Source organism: Triticum dicoccoides, chromosome 2B (assembly GCF_002162155.2).
Source record: "Triticum dicoccoides isolate Atlit2015 ecotype Zavitan chromosome 2B, WEW_v2.0, whole genome shotgun sequence".
Classification (NCBI taxonomy): domain Eukaryota; kingdom Viridiplantae; phylum Streptophyta; class Magnoliopsida; order Poales; family Poaceae; genus Triticum; species Triticum dicoccoides.
The window spans coordinates 135,431,230-135,448,800 of record NC_041383.1 but is presented as its reverse complement, the minus strand read 5'-3'; the positions used below and the strand labels follow the sequence as shown (position 1 = coordinate 135,448,800).

General features: G+C 40.5%; 1 protein-coding gene across 1 annotated transcript in view; it reads right to left on the bottom strand.

Moving 5' to 3' along the window:
• LOC119362614 (protein CHROMATIN REMODELING 5-like) overlaps positions 1-17,311 on the bottom strand; it is a 27,768-nt gene extending 10,457 nt beyond the window's left edge. The window contains 31 exon segments of the mRNA XM_037627859.1: positions 1,333-1,767; positions 2,228-2,318; positions 2,400-2,747; positions 3,280-3,461; positions 3,535-3,712; positions 3,828-3,980; positions 4,532-4,771; positions 4,847-4,927; positions 5,038-5,220; positions 5,613-5,702; positions 5,785-5,895; positions 5,999-6,241; positions 6,531-6,740; positions 7,619-7,682; positions 7,767-7,891; positions 7,996-8,089; positions 8,598-8,665; positions 8,753-8,944; positions 10,588-10,722; positions 10,804-10,891; positions 10,970-11,063; positions 11,476-11,539; positions 11,622-11,673; positions 11,891-11,994; positions 12,075-12,134; positions 12,744-12,827; positions 12,947-13,180; positions 13,462-13,887; positions 15,569-15,630; positions 15,755-16,462; positions 16,920-17,311. Coding sequence (XP_037483756.1) covers positions 1,333-1,767; positions 2,228-2,318; positions 2,400-2,747; positions 3,280-3,461; positions 3,535-3,712; positions 3,828-3,980; positions 4,532-4,771; positions 4,847-4,927; positions 5,038-5,220; positions 5,613-5,702; positions 5,785-5,895; positions 5,999-6,241; positions 6,531-6,740; positions 7,619-7,682; positions 7,767-7,891; positions 7,996-8,089; positions 8,598-8,665; positions 8,753-8,944; positions 10,588-10,722; positions 10,804-10,891; positions 10,970-11,063; positions 11,476-11,539; positions 11,622-11,673; positions 11,891-11,994; positions 12,075-12,134; positions 12,744-12,827; positions 12,947-13,180; positions 13,462-13,887; positions 15,569-15,630; positions 15,755-16,403 — 5,140 coding nt within the window. The 5' untranslated portion in view covers positions 16,404-16,462; positions 16,920-17,311.
• Between the last annotated feature and the right edge of the window lie 260 nt (positions 17,312-17,571).

Genomic DNA, 17,571 nt, shown 5'->3' with positions numbered 1-17,571 from the left:
TAGTTTAGTCAAGTTACGTAAGCTTTCGCAACCCTTCACGTAGATGGAGCATTATTGAAAATCCACACAGCTCCCTCCAAGCACCGGCCGTCAAAGGCAACAACGCGATCACGACCAAATACATGACCACAATAAAACGACCAGAAAAAGGCAACGAGAGGCTGCCATCCTCCGGCGGCGGGCAGCAGTGACGGAAAGGAGTGCAGCGGCTGTAAAAACCATTTTTTGGTGAGCAGGAGCAGAGTCTAATTGGATTTCCGTCTCTGTAGTGCTATCAACTTCGAGTTTGGATTCCCTGCTGCATATTACAATGCTAGCTGTGACCCTAGCAAATGAGGACGCTCGGATGAAAGTCACGAGAAATTAAAAAGACATGTTTCCGAATAATAATATACTTCTACCATTTACACAAAATTCCAAGTTTACAGTGCAAGCAGAATATTAAAAAAAGACAGCCAGTGAAACCACAAACTCCATAAATTTCAAAACGGCTGCCTCGCTGCATGTACACTGATGATAAAAGATGTGTGTGTTTTATGATCATGAATAGAGAATGCCCAAGAAACCTACAGCTTTGAGGAAATACAAGTCACAAAATTCATACGATAACCCAACCAGCCAGGTTACAAACAAGTATGGCAAGCTTTCCTCAGTTTGCCGGTACCACGGGACATGGGACAAAAGATGGAAATGCAGTTACTCTGTACAGAGCATGACAGCTAGATCTGAAATCCATAAGATCTCAAAATCAACTCATGGTTCTGGCATGTGGATAGCTAACTTTCACGCACCCCGGTCCATGGCTAGCTCTTTGGTGATAATTGATTTGTTACATCAACAACAACAAAATCATATTTGCAGAAATATCTGAAACATGTGAGCACACGAGAGAGAGAGAGAAAATATCCAACTAAACCAAATTTTCATTATATATAATGCACTGTAAAAGACCGTACATGTATTGAGGCTGAACTATAGATCATTTGTTTGAGATGAACCTTCTTAAAGACCCCAACGGAAATTTTCTCCTATTAGACCACAAAACTGGACCGACAAAATTTTCGACTCTTCCTCTTGGCGGTTTACAAGACCCATGTATTTGTTTCAGTGTCAGGAATCTTCTGTGCACATCAGCCGTTTCTTCGAGGCACAGACTCCAAGCTGTGATCCAGACAAGATATTGACAGCTTATTCTTTTGTCTTGCCTAAAAAGAATTTCAATTCTCCACTTCTACCTGCGTAGAAGCTGAAGACTCCTAGGACTTGACAAAGCTGACTACTTCAGCTAAAGCAAAGGCCCATGCCCGGCAGGGAAACGACTGGGATGAACACCCCTCTTTGATCTTTCAGTGCCATATCGTCTCATTTCGACTGGACCCCAACCAAGAATACCAGCAGAACTGCTAGATTCCTGCGACCTGTTACCATTTGCCATAAATGGAGGAGGTTGATACATTGTTTGAGTGTCAAACTGATTATCCTGATCAGCTCTCCTCCGGCGCTTCCAGGCTTCCGAATTCCCAGTGTTTTCACCATTATTAAGAGGCTCTGGAGTGTGCTGGAAAGACCTTGTTGACCTTTGGTTTCTAGGAGGATGAGGCTGATTTGAAGAACCTCTGTTAGAAGCAGGTGCAAAATTGCCACCATGTGAGGGGCCGACTCCAGCTTCCATTTGGTCCTGACAAACTTTTAAATAGAGATCGCACAATTGCTCCCCAGACATATTTGAAAATCTTGCCACATAATTCCATAATCTTGTGGTCATACCTGCAAACAATGCAATTGTTTAGATAGGTATCTTTTGACAGTACATGTAAGTTCCGCAAAAAAAAAGGAATATCAATGTTCATGAAAGAATGTCTCTAGAATGTTCATGAATATGAATGTCTCAAGAATGTCTCTAGAATATGGATGATCTGGAAGCACAGGAACGAGTGTGTCTTCGACAATGCGAGACCTTCGGTCGATGGGCTATTGGACAAGGTCCAATGCTGGGCAAAGGCTGGGGCTCAAGGGCTCAGGGTTGTTTGACCCCATCCTGGGATGTCCACTGATTAGACTGTTGGTTTTGTAAAACTCAAATCCTAGAAGGATTATGATTGTACCCTATCTTTTCAATGTAATAAAGCGCAAAGGTCCTTTGCGTTTGCGTTTTCTCAAAAAAAAAACAATCAAATTATTCATCACATATGCTTCCTACAAAAAGGTAGGAGCTACCAACACTTACGGGACTGCTTGTACGATTCTACATGTTGGGCAGCGACTTTTCCAATCTTTTCACCGATTATCTGTAGGTACCGGCGAATTCTTGAAAGAACCTGCACACATGCTTATAAGGTTAGGGTGGCAGTAGAGCACTTTAAGAATAGATTGTCAATATCAAGATATAAAGCAGAAACCTTTTCCTTCGGAAGATTTAAACTTGTATTCTGTAACCTATCGAGGCGTTTCAATATGTCCTGCTCTTCATCCAAAGCTTCAGAGCACCATTCCAGCCACTTTTCCTCCTTTTCCAAACGATATTTAATCTGTTCTTCAGACTCTGAAATTTCACCCTCTTCTCTTGCTTCAGCTTCTTCCACCACCTTGCGTTTCTTAATGTCATCTTTGTTCGACTTAATATCCTCTTGTGGTTTTGCATCTTTTTGCCGGCCTTTAAACGATCGAGCACCACCATTTTCATTATTGACTTTTTGGCTAGTACCCCCTTTGGCTTTTGAGCTCTTTCCACTCAGATTGGCATATTCCTAGAAAAGCAGAATTTTCTTGCCAATGGATTAAATTATCTAAGCTGGACACATGCAAAAGATACAACTATTGCATATAGAAAAAGATACAGAATTCAAATCAAGCTTTGATTTATATTTTTCAAAAAAAATGGCTGTCAATCAGAAGAACAACTGATAGTGAAGCAAAAAAAAAGCTCACGAGTTGCTTGAAAAAAAAAATCATATCAGTAAGCATGTGTACAGGGATATTGTGAGCAGAACGGTACCACTAATCTTGGTGGAACCAGAAAACTTCAAAAGCATGGATAGTCGGGGCATAAAGAGGTTCAGATGCTAGCTTAACATCAATAATTAATTAATCACATCTGACTCGACATCCAAACATGAGCAAAATAGACAACCTCAACCTTCCGATTTTATATTAGCTCTAGAAAATGCAGATGTAGGCTTCACATACAGAATATGCAACGTAAGATGCACTTGCACATAAACAGCATACAAACAAGCCAAAGCGCACACAAGGAAGATGATGAAAGGTCAGGGAGAGTACCTTTTGCAGGAGAGCACTAGCACGATTATCCAAATTTGGTGCGCGTGGTAAAAATGTTTCTCTCTCACCAAGTGTTGCTGGTGCAATTTTTGTTGTCAGACCAAGCTTTGGATCCAATCGTATCTTCTCCCAGTTTCCGTAACCATACCAGTGAATTCCAAGCAGCAATCTTGCATCATCAGCTGAAGATATAAAAAGATTTATGAGCTTATATTCTCAAACATTTTTACAGAAGCCAAGTCAAACAGCAATTACTTTCAATCCATCCACAGCTTGCCGACCACTGTGGCTTTTTGTAAGGTGATTGGATCCGGTATTGTCTAACTGGATCTTTGTAACGTGCGATGCGCTTTGCCAAACATTGAAGCTCTTCAACACGAGCCAACAACTCATAGGCCTTCACTGGTACACCAAAAAAATCCAACACTGTGCCCTATATTTGAAGTACAATGAACTGAACTCAATAAAGGAAGACAACGCACAAGGAAACAACTACATATGGATCGGAGGGAGGACCATTTTCTCTAAGGCATCACAATGAAATATACCTTGATGTCTGTGTTCTCTTTCACAGCTTCCTGACAGCCATCAATGAGCGACTCATACAGCTCAATTTGTGCTTCACATGGAGCCTTTGCTATTGCACCACCAACATCATCCACAATTAAGCCAATTTGGCTTGGATTTCCAAACTTTTTAACCTGAAGTTCACCATGAGAATTAGATAGATGAAGCTGGAGAAAATACGCCAAACACATATATAGCTCCCGAAACAATACAATGCAATCTACAAATTTTGCATACAAATTATCATAGAAATTTCAGAAAAACTGAACAGAAAAAACATAGTACTGGTACCAAAGCTTGCAGTGACCATGTAATTATACGCACCAATAAAATAAAATTAACCCGCAGTTCACATTTATAGTGCAATACATGCATTGATAATTAAAATTATGACCATTCCAAATTAATAACAAGTAACTAAGTAGGAGTTAAAAGACCAAGATAGCAGGAAAAGAGGCAAATATACTTTGATGGGCGCACACTGACACATTAATAACTAAGATTATCTAGTTGCAGAACATCTCTAATAAAACAAGATGAGAACCTATAATGTAACAGATCTCATGATCATATTGTTATAATAACCGTGGAACTAAGATATATAATGCATACTTCAGGATATGTGCAAATATAACAAGCCAGAGAAGCAGAAGAATCAAATATGCTGGTAGTGGGCGCAGATTACCGCTCGAACAAAGCGGGAGGCGTCCTTCTTGGGCATATTTCCAAATGACCAGTTCCGTACTTGAGCGACTGCTCCATCAATAAATGGTAACGAAACCATTGTGTCGACTGTTCTGCTGGAACGCCTTCTTGGCTTTTCTTGTGCGTCAACCGCTCGCCTTTTCCTGCTGCTATTTTTGTCGAGTTGGTGATCCTCAACATAGCTCTTTTTATTCCGTGCAGCACGAGGTGCTAAAGTTTCCTGCAGAACACATTCTATTACTCCCTGGTTAAGTTGATGGCAAGCAAGAACTGAATCAGATGTCCAAATAGATACCTGACCCATATCTGCGGGATCTGGTTGTATTAGTCTACTCCAGAATGAGGCATCATCCTCACCGCTGGAAAAATTAGCAACCTAACCAAAATACTTAAAACAATTAATAACATATCCAAAAGACTAAGAAACATTAATGCACAATAATTTCTGTGCTCTGCATCAGTTTATGGTTGTGCGCTGTCACATGCCTTGAAAGCACTAAGAAGCTCATTTCCTTCTTCCCCTTCAGCAGCCTTTGTTTCAACTTTCTCAGCTCTCTCAAGTATTTCATCAATGTCCATGCTTTCAAGCTTCCTCTTGGTCTCTTCATCAGTCTTCTCTTCTTTGAACAACTCCTCTGCCCCAAACCTCAGTATGGCTGAAAGTTCATTCTGCCAAATGATATGGATTTCATCACTAGCGCAAGGAGAAAGAAATACTCCAAATGTGTCCACTAGTAAGAGACTCAACAATTCAAGGTAAAATGTTTTCCCCACTGAATTTTGCAGATCGGATGTTCATTTTATATACTTTCAAGGGAATGTGTTTACTAGGGTAGAAGCCAAATGCATGCTATAATGGAAGTCAACGAACCTGCACTAAGGCTACAAGCTATACCACAATAAAAACAACAATGCAAGTTCATGTAAAACATTAAAGCATAAACAAAATTAAAACATATCTAGTTAACAAGTAACTAAGAGAATTTCTACACCAACATATACTAGACAAGTTGTCATCCAAACTGACCCACAAAAACAAGACAGCTTAGGCAAAATACTACCTTATCAAACATGGAGCCACCCTTTTTGGTTTCTTTCTTCTCGAGCCTGCCCTCAGCATTCAGCTTCTGAATCACCAAGTGATCAAGAACCTGAAATAAATAAGTAAAATAAGTTGAACACATCTCATGTATTTTCATTTGAACACTATATGAAGACATTCGGTGTCTGCACCATTTTTTTCTTTGCTCGCTCCAATATATCCTCTTCAACACTTTTGCAGGTGACAAAACGATAGATGTTGACAGTATCTTGTTGCCCAATCCTATGTGCCCTACTCATTGCCTAGCATAACATCAGGATGCACAAAAAAACAGAGGAAAGATAAGCAAATGTTATTTAACAATTAAAACATCCATAAATCATAGTCACAGATAGATTAGAGGACCTGTAGATCATTTTGAGGATTCCAATCTGAATCAAAAATTATCACTGTATCTGCTGTTGCAAGATTAATACCAAGTCCACCAGCACGTGTAGACAGAAGGAAACAAAAATCATCGCTTCCAGGAGCATTAAAATGTTCCATGGCCTGGTGACGAAGATCCGCTCTTGTACTGCCATCAAGCCTCTGAAACTGGAAGCCTCGAAGGGATAGGTACTCAGAAAGGATGTCCAGCATCCGCACCATCTGGAAAGATGAAAATTCAGAAATCATTTATACATGTATTGTCCAATATACTGATGTTGGCGCTATAAGAACGCGGTTCCTGTAATGGTAACACAATACATTCTGTCAACTGCCAACTAATCCAACTCACATCAGTAAGCTGGTTATTTTCCTCAGTTGGATTACATAGTTAATAGAAGAATTGGTGGTTTTATCAGTACCGATACTAGAATAATATATCCAAAACTAATAATAGCTCTGCTAACTAAAACTGAAAAATTACATCATTTGAAAGCAAATAATAAATAACCTGAGAGAATATAAGCACGCGATGATTAGTCTCCCGCAGTCTCAGCAGTAGCTTGTCCAACAAAACTAACTTCCCACTACTCATAACAATACGTTCAACTTTATTGCGATCACCAATGCTATCTCCACCATAACCATGATCAGCACTTTCAAACAAGAATGGATGGTTGCAACACTTTTTTAACTCGACGACAACATTCAAAAGCGAGACCTGCATATATCATGATCCAGCCAGCCAGACGAATTAGTATAAATAGCAACTCAAATATGCTGAACAAGAAGAGCAATTGTTTACAGAATAAACGATGAACATCAAAAAACGAAAAATAATAGTACATGATATCCAAGCAACTAGAGCTATCTAAAAAACATTATACTTTGCATATGCAACCCTAGACAGGCTATTACAATTAATTATTCCCTCCGTCCCTTAATATAAGAACGTTTTTGCCACTAGTGACAAAAACGTTCTTATATTATGGGACGGAGGGAGTATATGTAGAATAAGAAAAAATGCCTCTTAGAAACACACAATAACATAGATTCCTAGATAACAAGAGGCTGATATTCATAGATTGCCCTTCTTTGGCCGACACCGTGACACCTGATACACTTAGTGCTCAGTAATTCCACAGCATAAACACACTAATTGAGTTAAGTTCTGTCTATAAGAGGGGCAATATAATGCACAGAGGGGTCAAGCCTTCCTTTTGATATTGCCACGGATTTTTCAAAGCCCTATTATTTGCTATTTTAAATATACTAACAACCATCCTACCAAGATGTGGTTCTCGTAATAATCAAGCATTACAGAATTGCTCAAGAAACAATGGTCCAAGACCCCTATTTATCAAATGTTTCTCATTTCACAGATACATGATCTTCAACATTGGCCAACCTACATGTTAGACTAACATAATGAGCAACCTATGCAAGCAGTTCTGTGAAGTGGCGGTTCTTCACAAAATATATCGAAACAAACCCATTTGTTTAACACTTTAACAGCACAAACTGACAGAAAAATGAATTGTTGATACCAACTGGATAAATAAATAAACTGATAAAAAAATTACACTCATGAATTAATACCTGATTCCCGCGAACTCCTTTATTCAGATTCTGAAAATTTCGCTCCAGAATCCATTTGTAATATCTAGCAAAAAAAATTAAAAAAAAAGTTCATTTCAAGGAGGAATGAAATGCATTACTGAACTTATAAGTTAATACAAGAACATACTGTTTCTGTAGGGGAGACATTTCGATACGAAGAATTCGCTCAATTTTTGGAGGTAGAGACTTCTCGACATCTTTTATAACTCGCCTTAAAATATGGGGCCTCAATTCCATGTGGAGATTTGCAAGCTACAAAAAGATCAAAACAAAGAGAGTTAATGATTATCAAATAGTATAGGACAATTGTGAATACAATCCAGGTTAATACAAAACCATCGTTCACAAATTAATACCTCAGTTTCATTAAACGAACTCAAATTTTTGTATCTCTCAACAAAAGTATCCTTGCTGTTAAATTTGACTGGATCAAGGAAATGAAGTAGTGCCCTGCAAAAAAAAAAAAAAAAAAAACAGGAGAAAATTATGAGCATACTATGAACCTGAATTTTGCGCACATGGTTGTACACAAACTATGTATTTTCTCTTTTTCATCCACTTCAAGAAGTTGATTTTCTAAACAAAATAATCATGAGTAGTCATGATATGACATGCACTTCAAAATATGGTGAAAAAATAACATGCGCCTTGCACCAAAAAAAGACATATTCTGCACCTGCAAGATCATATTATTCACCATGCAGGCTGAATCAGTTTTTTTTGTGCTGGATGCATGGTCATATTTTTATCACAAACTTTAGAACTGTGCATTTTATATTACGATGAACATCCATGTTTCTTCTCAAAAAAGTTAACTATTTTTCAAGTAGTTGAAGCAACCCATTTCACTTCTGAATTACACTCACATATTGCAGTATCAAATTACAAGTACCTAGCAACAATGCAAACATATATTAAAAAAATGTCTAGCTCAAGTCTGCATAAGAAAAGGACATACCACAGCTCTTCAACACTGTTCTGCAAAGGGGTCCCAGTTATTAGCAGCTTATTTTTGGTGCTGAACTCCTGAGAGAGAACAAATACAGTTTTATCTTTTTGCGGTAATTACCCAATACATAGGCTGTTACGTTCAGTTCAAGAGAATATCCGTACCAAAAGAGCAATATACAGTGATGCTTCAGAATTCTTCAAACGGTGGGCTTCATCAACCATAAGATAATTCCATTTGATTTTTGAAAGGACAGCTTTGTCCTTAAGTATCACCTCATAAGTAGTAATCAAAGTATGGAATTTTACATGCCGCCCACCCTTCTTATTTGTAAAAAACTCATGCTGCTGACACATCTGCCGCCAATGGATTAGGAAGAATGTCAAGCACAATGCAAGGTGAACACAACTCGTTAGGAAGTGTGGAACTAAGAACATGCCCTTTAAAAAAGCATATTTATCGGTAATTGACATTTTTTAATGCAAAGTCCAGAAAATAGGAAGAAAAGCAGGAACCAAATGAGCAAACAAAGTAACATAGCCTAAAAACAACCTGGCAGATATATATAAACATAGTAGCCAAAACATGATGTGCAATGGTTCTAAAATATGCAGAGCTCTGATCTGCTCAAGATCCATGATTAGCAGACGGATTCATCCCACACACGATGTGATATATACCGCAACAAAGATGAATTATACCATTCATGAAGCTCGGTATAGTAACAGGATATACTCATCTTCTGCAGAAATCTGCAAATATAAGTTTCAGTAGGTTCTAAAAAGCTAGCGATAGCTCCACTAGCCCATTTTAGGATCCTAACAGTAAACAAGGCGTGAAAACCGTGATTTTGAAATAATTAGAGACATTATAGATTTTGGGGTCCTCCCTATGAAAACCAGGATTTAAGTGTTGGTTCCCTAAATTTTTGCTGTAAACACTGATTATTTTTACCCACTTATTCCTTTCTCTTTGCTTGTTTCTAAAGCATGGAAGAAAATTAAGACCTTGTGCTACACTCAATACTGAGTACATCTGATTTTTACCGTGGTGTCCAAATCACCAAGGTAGTAGAAAAATACATCTGATTTTTACCGTGGTGTCTAAATCACCAAGGTAGTAGAAAAAATGGTCTAGGTAACCACTAGGTAGTAGATGCCCCTTTGCCGCTGGGATTCTGCCTTAGGCCTTGTTCGGTTAAACCTCTCCTGAAGGGGATTGGAGAGGTTTGGAGGGGATTGAGTGAGATTTTGACTTGTATGGGATTTAATCCACCCCAATCCACTTCAATCCCCTTCAATTTTGTTGCAACCGAACAAGCTCTTAATCAGCAGATCGAGCACCACGGACTACCTGGTCATTTACTTATGTGCATGTTACTACGTAAGCTAAATTAATTGTTACAAAGAAGATAGGATTGATGAGCACGTGTTCTTGGTATTTAAAATATTTAAACTATGCTCAGCGGCAACCTGTAGGTCCCTGCTGTTGTCCATTAACAAATTGTGCTCCTTACAAATAATTATGTGCAGCTACTAATCAAAAGAAGCGCTCACAACTGCTTCGGATTGAGGATAAAGAAGAAGAACAAAGGTTGTATGAAAACAGTGTCTAAAATAAAGTGTGCACCACAATCAGTGTTCAGTGAGCCCATCGGATGGCAAACTAGCAGAATAGCAAAGCTCGGTACCTTCAAAGTGGAACAACAGACAAGTACATGACCAGCAACACAATGCAAGAAAAGCTTGCTCAAACAAATAACAGTAAGCTCCTTTCAAGTTCACATAATATAGGAGTTTAAAGGACAACCAGTATGTTTTATAACCAGCAGCAACTTAAATAATTACATGAATTGTCGGTATGTGATAATGTTTACATTCAACAATTAGAAACATTAGGTGTCATAAATAAAAAAGGGTTGCCAAAATATGAAAACGGCATTTAGTTGCATACAAACCTCAAAAGAAGAAAGACATGTAAGAAATTTACTGAGCTTTACCTCTCTGCTAGCACGATTTCCGACATAAATTACAACATTCATGTCAGGTAGCCACTTCCGAAATTCTTTTGCCCAATTTGACAATGTTGAGAGCGGCACAACGACAAGAAATGGGCCATTAATTTCTTGAGCATTCTGCAAGATACATACCAAGTATTGTTAATCAGTAAAAAGATCCTGGTACCATGCAAAACAAGGATCATGTGAAAAAATTACATGAAGGAAGCCAAGCATGGAAACTGATTGAATGGTTTTTCCCAGACCCATCTCATCGGCAAGAATAACATTAGTATCATTTCTCCACCTGTTTTACAAATCAATCAATGAGCATGGATTGGCAAGCAAGGTGCTTTTGTTATGCATATCTATAGATTTTACATACCCATTAACGAGAAAGTTTAGACCTTCAAGCTGATAATCGCGAAGTTTACCTCCTTTTAGCCATTCTGGTTGATCATCAAGCCTTCTCAAACTAGCTGAGTAACATAAACTTAGTATTAGATGAAGTTCAAGAATAGTGATACAGCAACGCAAGGAAACGGATAACTCAAGACAAGACCATGGATCGCCTAAGTATAAGTACATAATTCAACAATGTCAATTTGTGATGGTGCTCAGGAAGTCAAAATCCACAAAACAAATGCAAATTCTAAATAGATAGCATTCATTGCATCACATGACACAGTACCTATAAATATTTGGTAACTTATGGGAAACAAGGTGGAAATGCCATTTTACAATGAATATATCTCTAAAATTGTTTATGCTTTCTAGGTCAACAAGGGGAAAATTCCAATCCACAGGGAAGACACTAGTCCTCAAAGCCAAAAAAAAATATCAAGTTCAGTCATCAAGTATGCAAGCACAGATTATGCATAGAAAAGCTACCTTTGCTTTTCTTCCTTTGGAAATCAACTGTTTTCCCCAGTATGGCAGTGGCAACTTCACGGGCCTGTTGTTTAGTGTAAACCCAATTAACATACAAACTTATGTAGCGATGAAATACTGGTGGATTAGATACATAGAATGCCTACCCTGTATTCATCTATTGCTTCTTGAGCAAATTCAATATCTGTATCTTTTTCCCTGCAAGACGACAGATAATGTGGGCAACACGAATACAACAGAAAAGCATGGATACAGCTGTACAGGGTCAACCAAACAATTTATATATGGATATCTCATCACTTCTAACATATCCATAGACATCCCATTCAATGGGTCAGTGCAAATAAACATCCACATGCAAAGTATTATCATAGCTATGAAAATGACCAACCCAGAATCAAGTCATAAAAATTACCAGGTCGATTCTGCGTAAGGAAGTCCCTGCCATTTGACTAAATATTCTGGCACCACAACATCCCCATCCACTTTGCTTGCCCTATCAGCAAATACCCGTTCAACCTGGAGATTGATACTTAAGACAGAGTACAAATACAAAAATAAGTGTGTTTATTAATAGCTAGTTGGGATTAATGTGAAACCTGGCTATATTGCTTAATAAGGTCCAACTCCATTTCCTTGCCCACATCATGCACCTCAACCTGATAGATGAAGAGGCATAGAGTTGATGAATAAATATATCAAATAGTCGACATTTTGTTCAAGACTAGACATATTAAACACTTCAGTCATTTATGAACCACATAATACAGATCTCGATATTTATAAAAATGCAGTGACATGCTATCCATTAATTGTTACTCCTTCTGTTCCAAAATATAAGGTGTGTTACTTTTCCCATAAGTAAAATGTACCTACATTTGACCAAGTTTATAGCAAAATATATCAACATCTACAATACTAAATAAATAAAATACGAAAATATACTTCATGGCGAATCTAATGATAAGGATCTGGTATTCTAGACGTTGATATTTTTCTCTACAAACTTGGTTGAAGTTATATAAGTACTTTTTGGAAAATTAATACACCTTATATTTTGGAACGGAGGGTGTACTTGATAGTAGTTAACATATCATGGTGAATATTATTTTCCTAAGCATGCGCATACATTTCTTTTCCACTCTTCAAGGCAAATGTTTGGTTACTATTTATTGTCTGGATATGCAGTACAACTGACGGTTACCGTGCTTTGCTTCATGTCAAAGAGTTAAAACACAAAAGTGCACAAGCCAAAAGTTTTTTGTTACCTCTTCGCGCGATAGTGACCTCTTGTACCTCTGCTCCTCGGACACTCTTTTCATGTAATTTAGAACTTTTTTAAATCCACTAACCTGTCATTTTAAAGATAAAGTGAACACACATCTAAAGAAATAGGCTAAAGAGATAAAACACAAACAGCAAATATTACAAACAGAAATTGTAAGCAGAAGACATCCAGGTGAGCTCTTACACTACGAAGCTCGGACAATGTCTTCCACTGACAATGTAAGTAAGACTGCCCTTTCCATTTTATGTAGAACTCTACATCATCCCATTGTTGATCAAAATCTGATGGCATGCTCATAACAGTAGGTTGAGTCGATTGACCATTCCTCAGTGCATCCTCAGCAACACCCTTTGGCTGATACCAAATGACCCTTTCAATTGTTTCTCCATCTTCTTCATCTTGATCCTCCTTCAAGAGCTAGATACATTGGAAATATGTTAGTGATCTGAGATCAAAATTTATAAAGGTGCACACAGCATACATAAAATAGATTTATAAACAGTTAATGCCAACTAATAGTGGGGTAACCCTTAAGGAAGGACTGAAACAAAAAGGATATTGCAAAAGTGAAGGCATTTGGTAGTCACCAACTACTCTACTCCAGCACATGGAAAAAGTCATAGAATTTCATCTAATTTAAACCTCAGACATATCGGTGACATAAATAATTTGATACATAATTCAAACTGAACTCTAACCTTTTGTTGTTTAGTTGACTTCTCCTCACTATCGTCACTGTCACTTTCAGCATATGAGATATTTCTCTGTGTCCTCCTCCTCCCCGAAGTTCGGGATTCATTATGGGAATTGACATTTGAGAAAACATCATTATGGCCCACAGTTTTCAGATGCAACCTGACAGGTTTTTTCGGTCGATGACTAAAATCAGGACTATTGGGTGCATCTGAGTCTTTTCCTGAAGAATATTCTTCGTCTGTGAAAGATACACCTCGTTTGCGTGGAGCCTGCATAGGAAGCTTTTTTCGCTGGGAAATTTTAGTTCCTCCGACCTTAAGTCGTTTCGATTGCCTCCTACTATCAATAAAATCATCATCATCATCCGAGAGCTCAAGCTCATCATCTTCTTCTTCTTCGCCTGAGTTCTCACTGTCCACAAGCTTCTCCTGAAATTCGAATTTCACAAGGTCAGCTTAAATAATAACGAACAAAAAGGTCATATAGCTAAACTGGAATACTAATAAAAGAACAGTTTGAAAGCTATCATGACCACAAACCACAAAAAAATCAGCATTACAGAAGAAGAAAATCTACACAAGTGTTGAATGAGTTCAAAATTTCCAACAAAAAACCCTAAAGACTAAACTGATTAAGAAAAGCATGACTAGAGGAGCAAGAATATGTATGTGTCCTCGTATGTTCACAGTACACAAGAAATATACACCCCCGAACATTGCTACAATGATGTGCTATTAGCCATAATGTAACCTAAGAAAATGCGAAGTACATGAACTGCAACCATGACATTCAACTACAGAAATGTATTGAATTTAACAACTCAAGGATTTGGTTAGAAGTTTATGAATGATGAATGCATTAATGCAGCTGCCACGGGCAACTGTCTTCTATTATTACTTTCTTTAAAAATATGGAAGACAAAAGCATATGCTTCTTCCAAGCTTCCGTGCATTTGCACCATATTTGGTTCTTGTTTATACCATAGACCCTGATTCGCAATTCGCTTGGTTCGCGATTCGGGATTCTCTACATCTGCCGATCAGATTCAATGGAGGGTACACATCCCTAATTTGCGAATCGGAGAAGGGGTTCGTGAACCCGGCGATTATGATTCGCCACCTCTGTTATACAGTGTATTTTTCTCTTTATGGGGATGTACGGACTAGGTGGGCCACATATCTAATTATACATCTGATCCATACGTAATAAAAGGAACAGCCCATTAGGCCCACCAGAGAATGGAAACCTAACCTGCTGGGTTCACATCCTGACATCCTAGTCCCTGTGACCCCAGCCGCCACACACGCACACATCTTTCTTCTACCTCGCTTCAGGCACGCATCTTTCCTCTGTTCTAATGCTAGTTCGTCTCCACCTTAATACACGCCCCCCTCCCTGCTCTCTCCCGTGCCGCTCGTGCTCTGGTGGATGGAGGAGAGGAGCCTGCAGGCATGTATCACCGCTGCACATGAGGAGCTGCGACGAGCCGACAGCCATGTCTCCACCGCTGTCGTCACCTGGACAGCCCTGGCAACAGAGGAGCTGCGGTAGCATCTAGCCCGTAATGGCTGCTGAATCGATGGGTTCACTTGAGATCCACGAATCGGGGGGAAACTTGAGATCAGTTCTAGTTTGGCGAATCGGGCAGTGATTTCCGATCTGGATCGAACCCCAATCTGGATCTGGATCTGGATCGAAGTTCAAGGCCTCGCCCAGCGAATCCGGTAACTCTGGTTTTCTATTTACTGTAGTTCTTCTGTCTCCAAATTTCTCAAAGAATACTTATTTGATCTTCAGGTTATAATTTGGAGTACTTTTATGTATTTCCTCTTTTGAAGAATCGATCGATTTTGTGCAAGTTGGATCAGCTAGGGCACTCTTTTCACTATGCCAATTAAACAGATGCTGGTCAGTTCATCTTCATAAAATAAATTATGAACCATACAACTTAGAAGTTAGCGGCAGTGTCATGTAGTTCTAAAAAACATCGGCAACAAACTTCCACTGCACCAGCTAACCCAAACAATAACATGTAGCATAATGTGTAGACAATACAATAAATTGCTGAAGTTACACGTGCGATAATAAAAATTCCAGTTGGTAAATGACCTTAACAGCAGCCTTGTCGGTTTCACTGTCTGGCTCAAAATCCACATCATCTGGATCATCTTCTGCAAAAAAGGAAGAAACAAATTTTGAGTCAACAATGAGCTGGAACATCTTCTGCGAATGGAGAAAATTAGCAAATGCAACAGAAAATTTGGCTGAGAACAAGGCTGCACGTATAAATATTACCATCTGCGTCATCGTCATCATCGTCGTCATTGTCATTCTCATCATTATACGCATCATCATCGTCGTCATAAGCACTGCCCTTTGTCGACTTCTTTTGTCTTGAGGGTACAGATTTTGATGCGGCCCCAGAAGTGGAACAGCTTGGGTGGCTCATCCCACGACGACTCAATGAATCACTCTGCTCCTCTCTATCCTGCTCATAATAGTCATCAGAAAGCATTTCCTCAGCGGGCACATCCCCGTGCCCTCTGTTTAGCTCATCATCCTCTCCACTACCATCCATGTCATCATGTGAGCTAGCCGCAGACCCGTCTTCCATTCCCCTATCACTATTTGACGGTTCTTCCCCTTCCGTGGATCTGCAGTCCTTCAAAAAGTTTGTACCCCATGGGCCAGAAGGGCCACCTACTCTCGGGGCATTCTGCCCTGATTTAATCTCAGAAGGGTTCAGACCTGACTGGCCAGCTTCGTATTGCTCCTCCTCACTGTGGTAGGCATCATCAGCCTTCTCATTCAAGTTCAACTGGCCCGAGTTCAAGTCGGCGTCCCTACCCCTGACTGACTCATAGGTGCCTTCGTCATCAGCCTTCTCGTTCAAGTTGTACCCCCCCGAATCAGCCCTGCTCCCAGAATTACTGAAGAATGCCATCACAATTTATGACAACACAACATGAAGAAACTGGGAACGCTTCAGCAGTCTATTGCTCCCTGCAGTTTACAAAATGAAGCTAATTTAGAACCTCACTTGGGTAGCTCATGGCCAAAGTCTGATGCCCTAAACGAGCATCAGAACTCGGGATGCTATTGTTTTAGTAAGCTTTTGCTAGGGGTTGGTCGTTTTGTAAGCACCAAATGAACCAAACTATGGCGGGGAAGAAACAACTGTGCGGAGCTCTAATCGAAATCGAGCAGTGGAAGCAGCGCGGCAAGGCGCTGAGCAGCCTCGAGCGCGCGAGCTTCGAATTGGATTCCGAAACCCTAAATCCCGACCGATTCGCGCGCCGTGCGATAGATCGGCGCCGGCGGCAGCCAGATCGAGCCGGCCACGGCGCGGATCGGGTGCGCGGCGCTCGAACCGGTGTGCGGGATGCGTGCCCACGCCTTATAACCAAAAAAACTTCACAAATCCCCTCCAAAACCCGCGAGGGGCAGCGAGGAGACGCACCTCGTGCCGCGGCGTGCGAGGAGGAGGCCGCGCGCCGTGGTCTTCCCGGCAGGACGCGGAGGTTTGGACCGCGAGGAGGCGGGGGGTGGCCCGACGTGGACGGTTATCGCCAGATGCGATCGCCGGCGCCGGCGGCCGCGCGGGGGGCGCGGCGGTTGGGCGGGGCAGCGGAAACACCCGTGCGATTTATTCAAAAGTGGGAACACGGCGGATTCCTGGGGATTTTTTGGCGTATTTCGGTGATTTTTCCGGGGAGAAAATCGGATCGGAGGTGGGGGAGAGGGGTGCTAGGCTGCGGCGATCACCGGAGAGGCGCGGGCGGCGAGGGGTCGCGCGGGCGCCGCGGCGGCGGCGGCGGCGGCGCGGAGAGAGAGAGGGGTGGTTATCTATCACGAGACGGGGGTAAGGGAGATTAGAGGGGCAGATAAGTTTTTTCCTCTCTCTTCTCTCTTCTCTCCTCTCTGCTGCGTTTGCGTTTTTGTTTGGGGTATTTCGGGCCTCCGAGGGCTCGTCGATGGCCGCCGTGCGTAGGGCCAATCGGGCAGCGACGCGTAGTCCGTAGGAGGGGTGATGGGGCCCAGGAGTGGTGGACCGCCTTGTCAGTGTCTGCGGGGGAGGCGGGATGCGCGTGTGTGTGGGGTTGCGTGTGTTA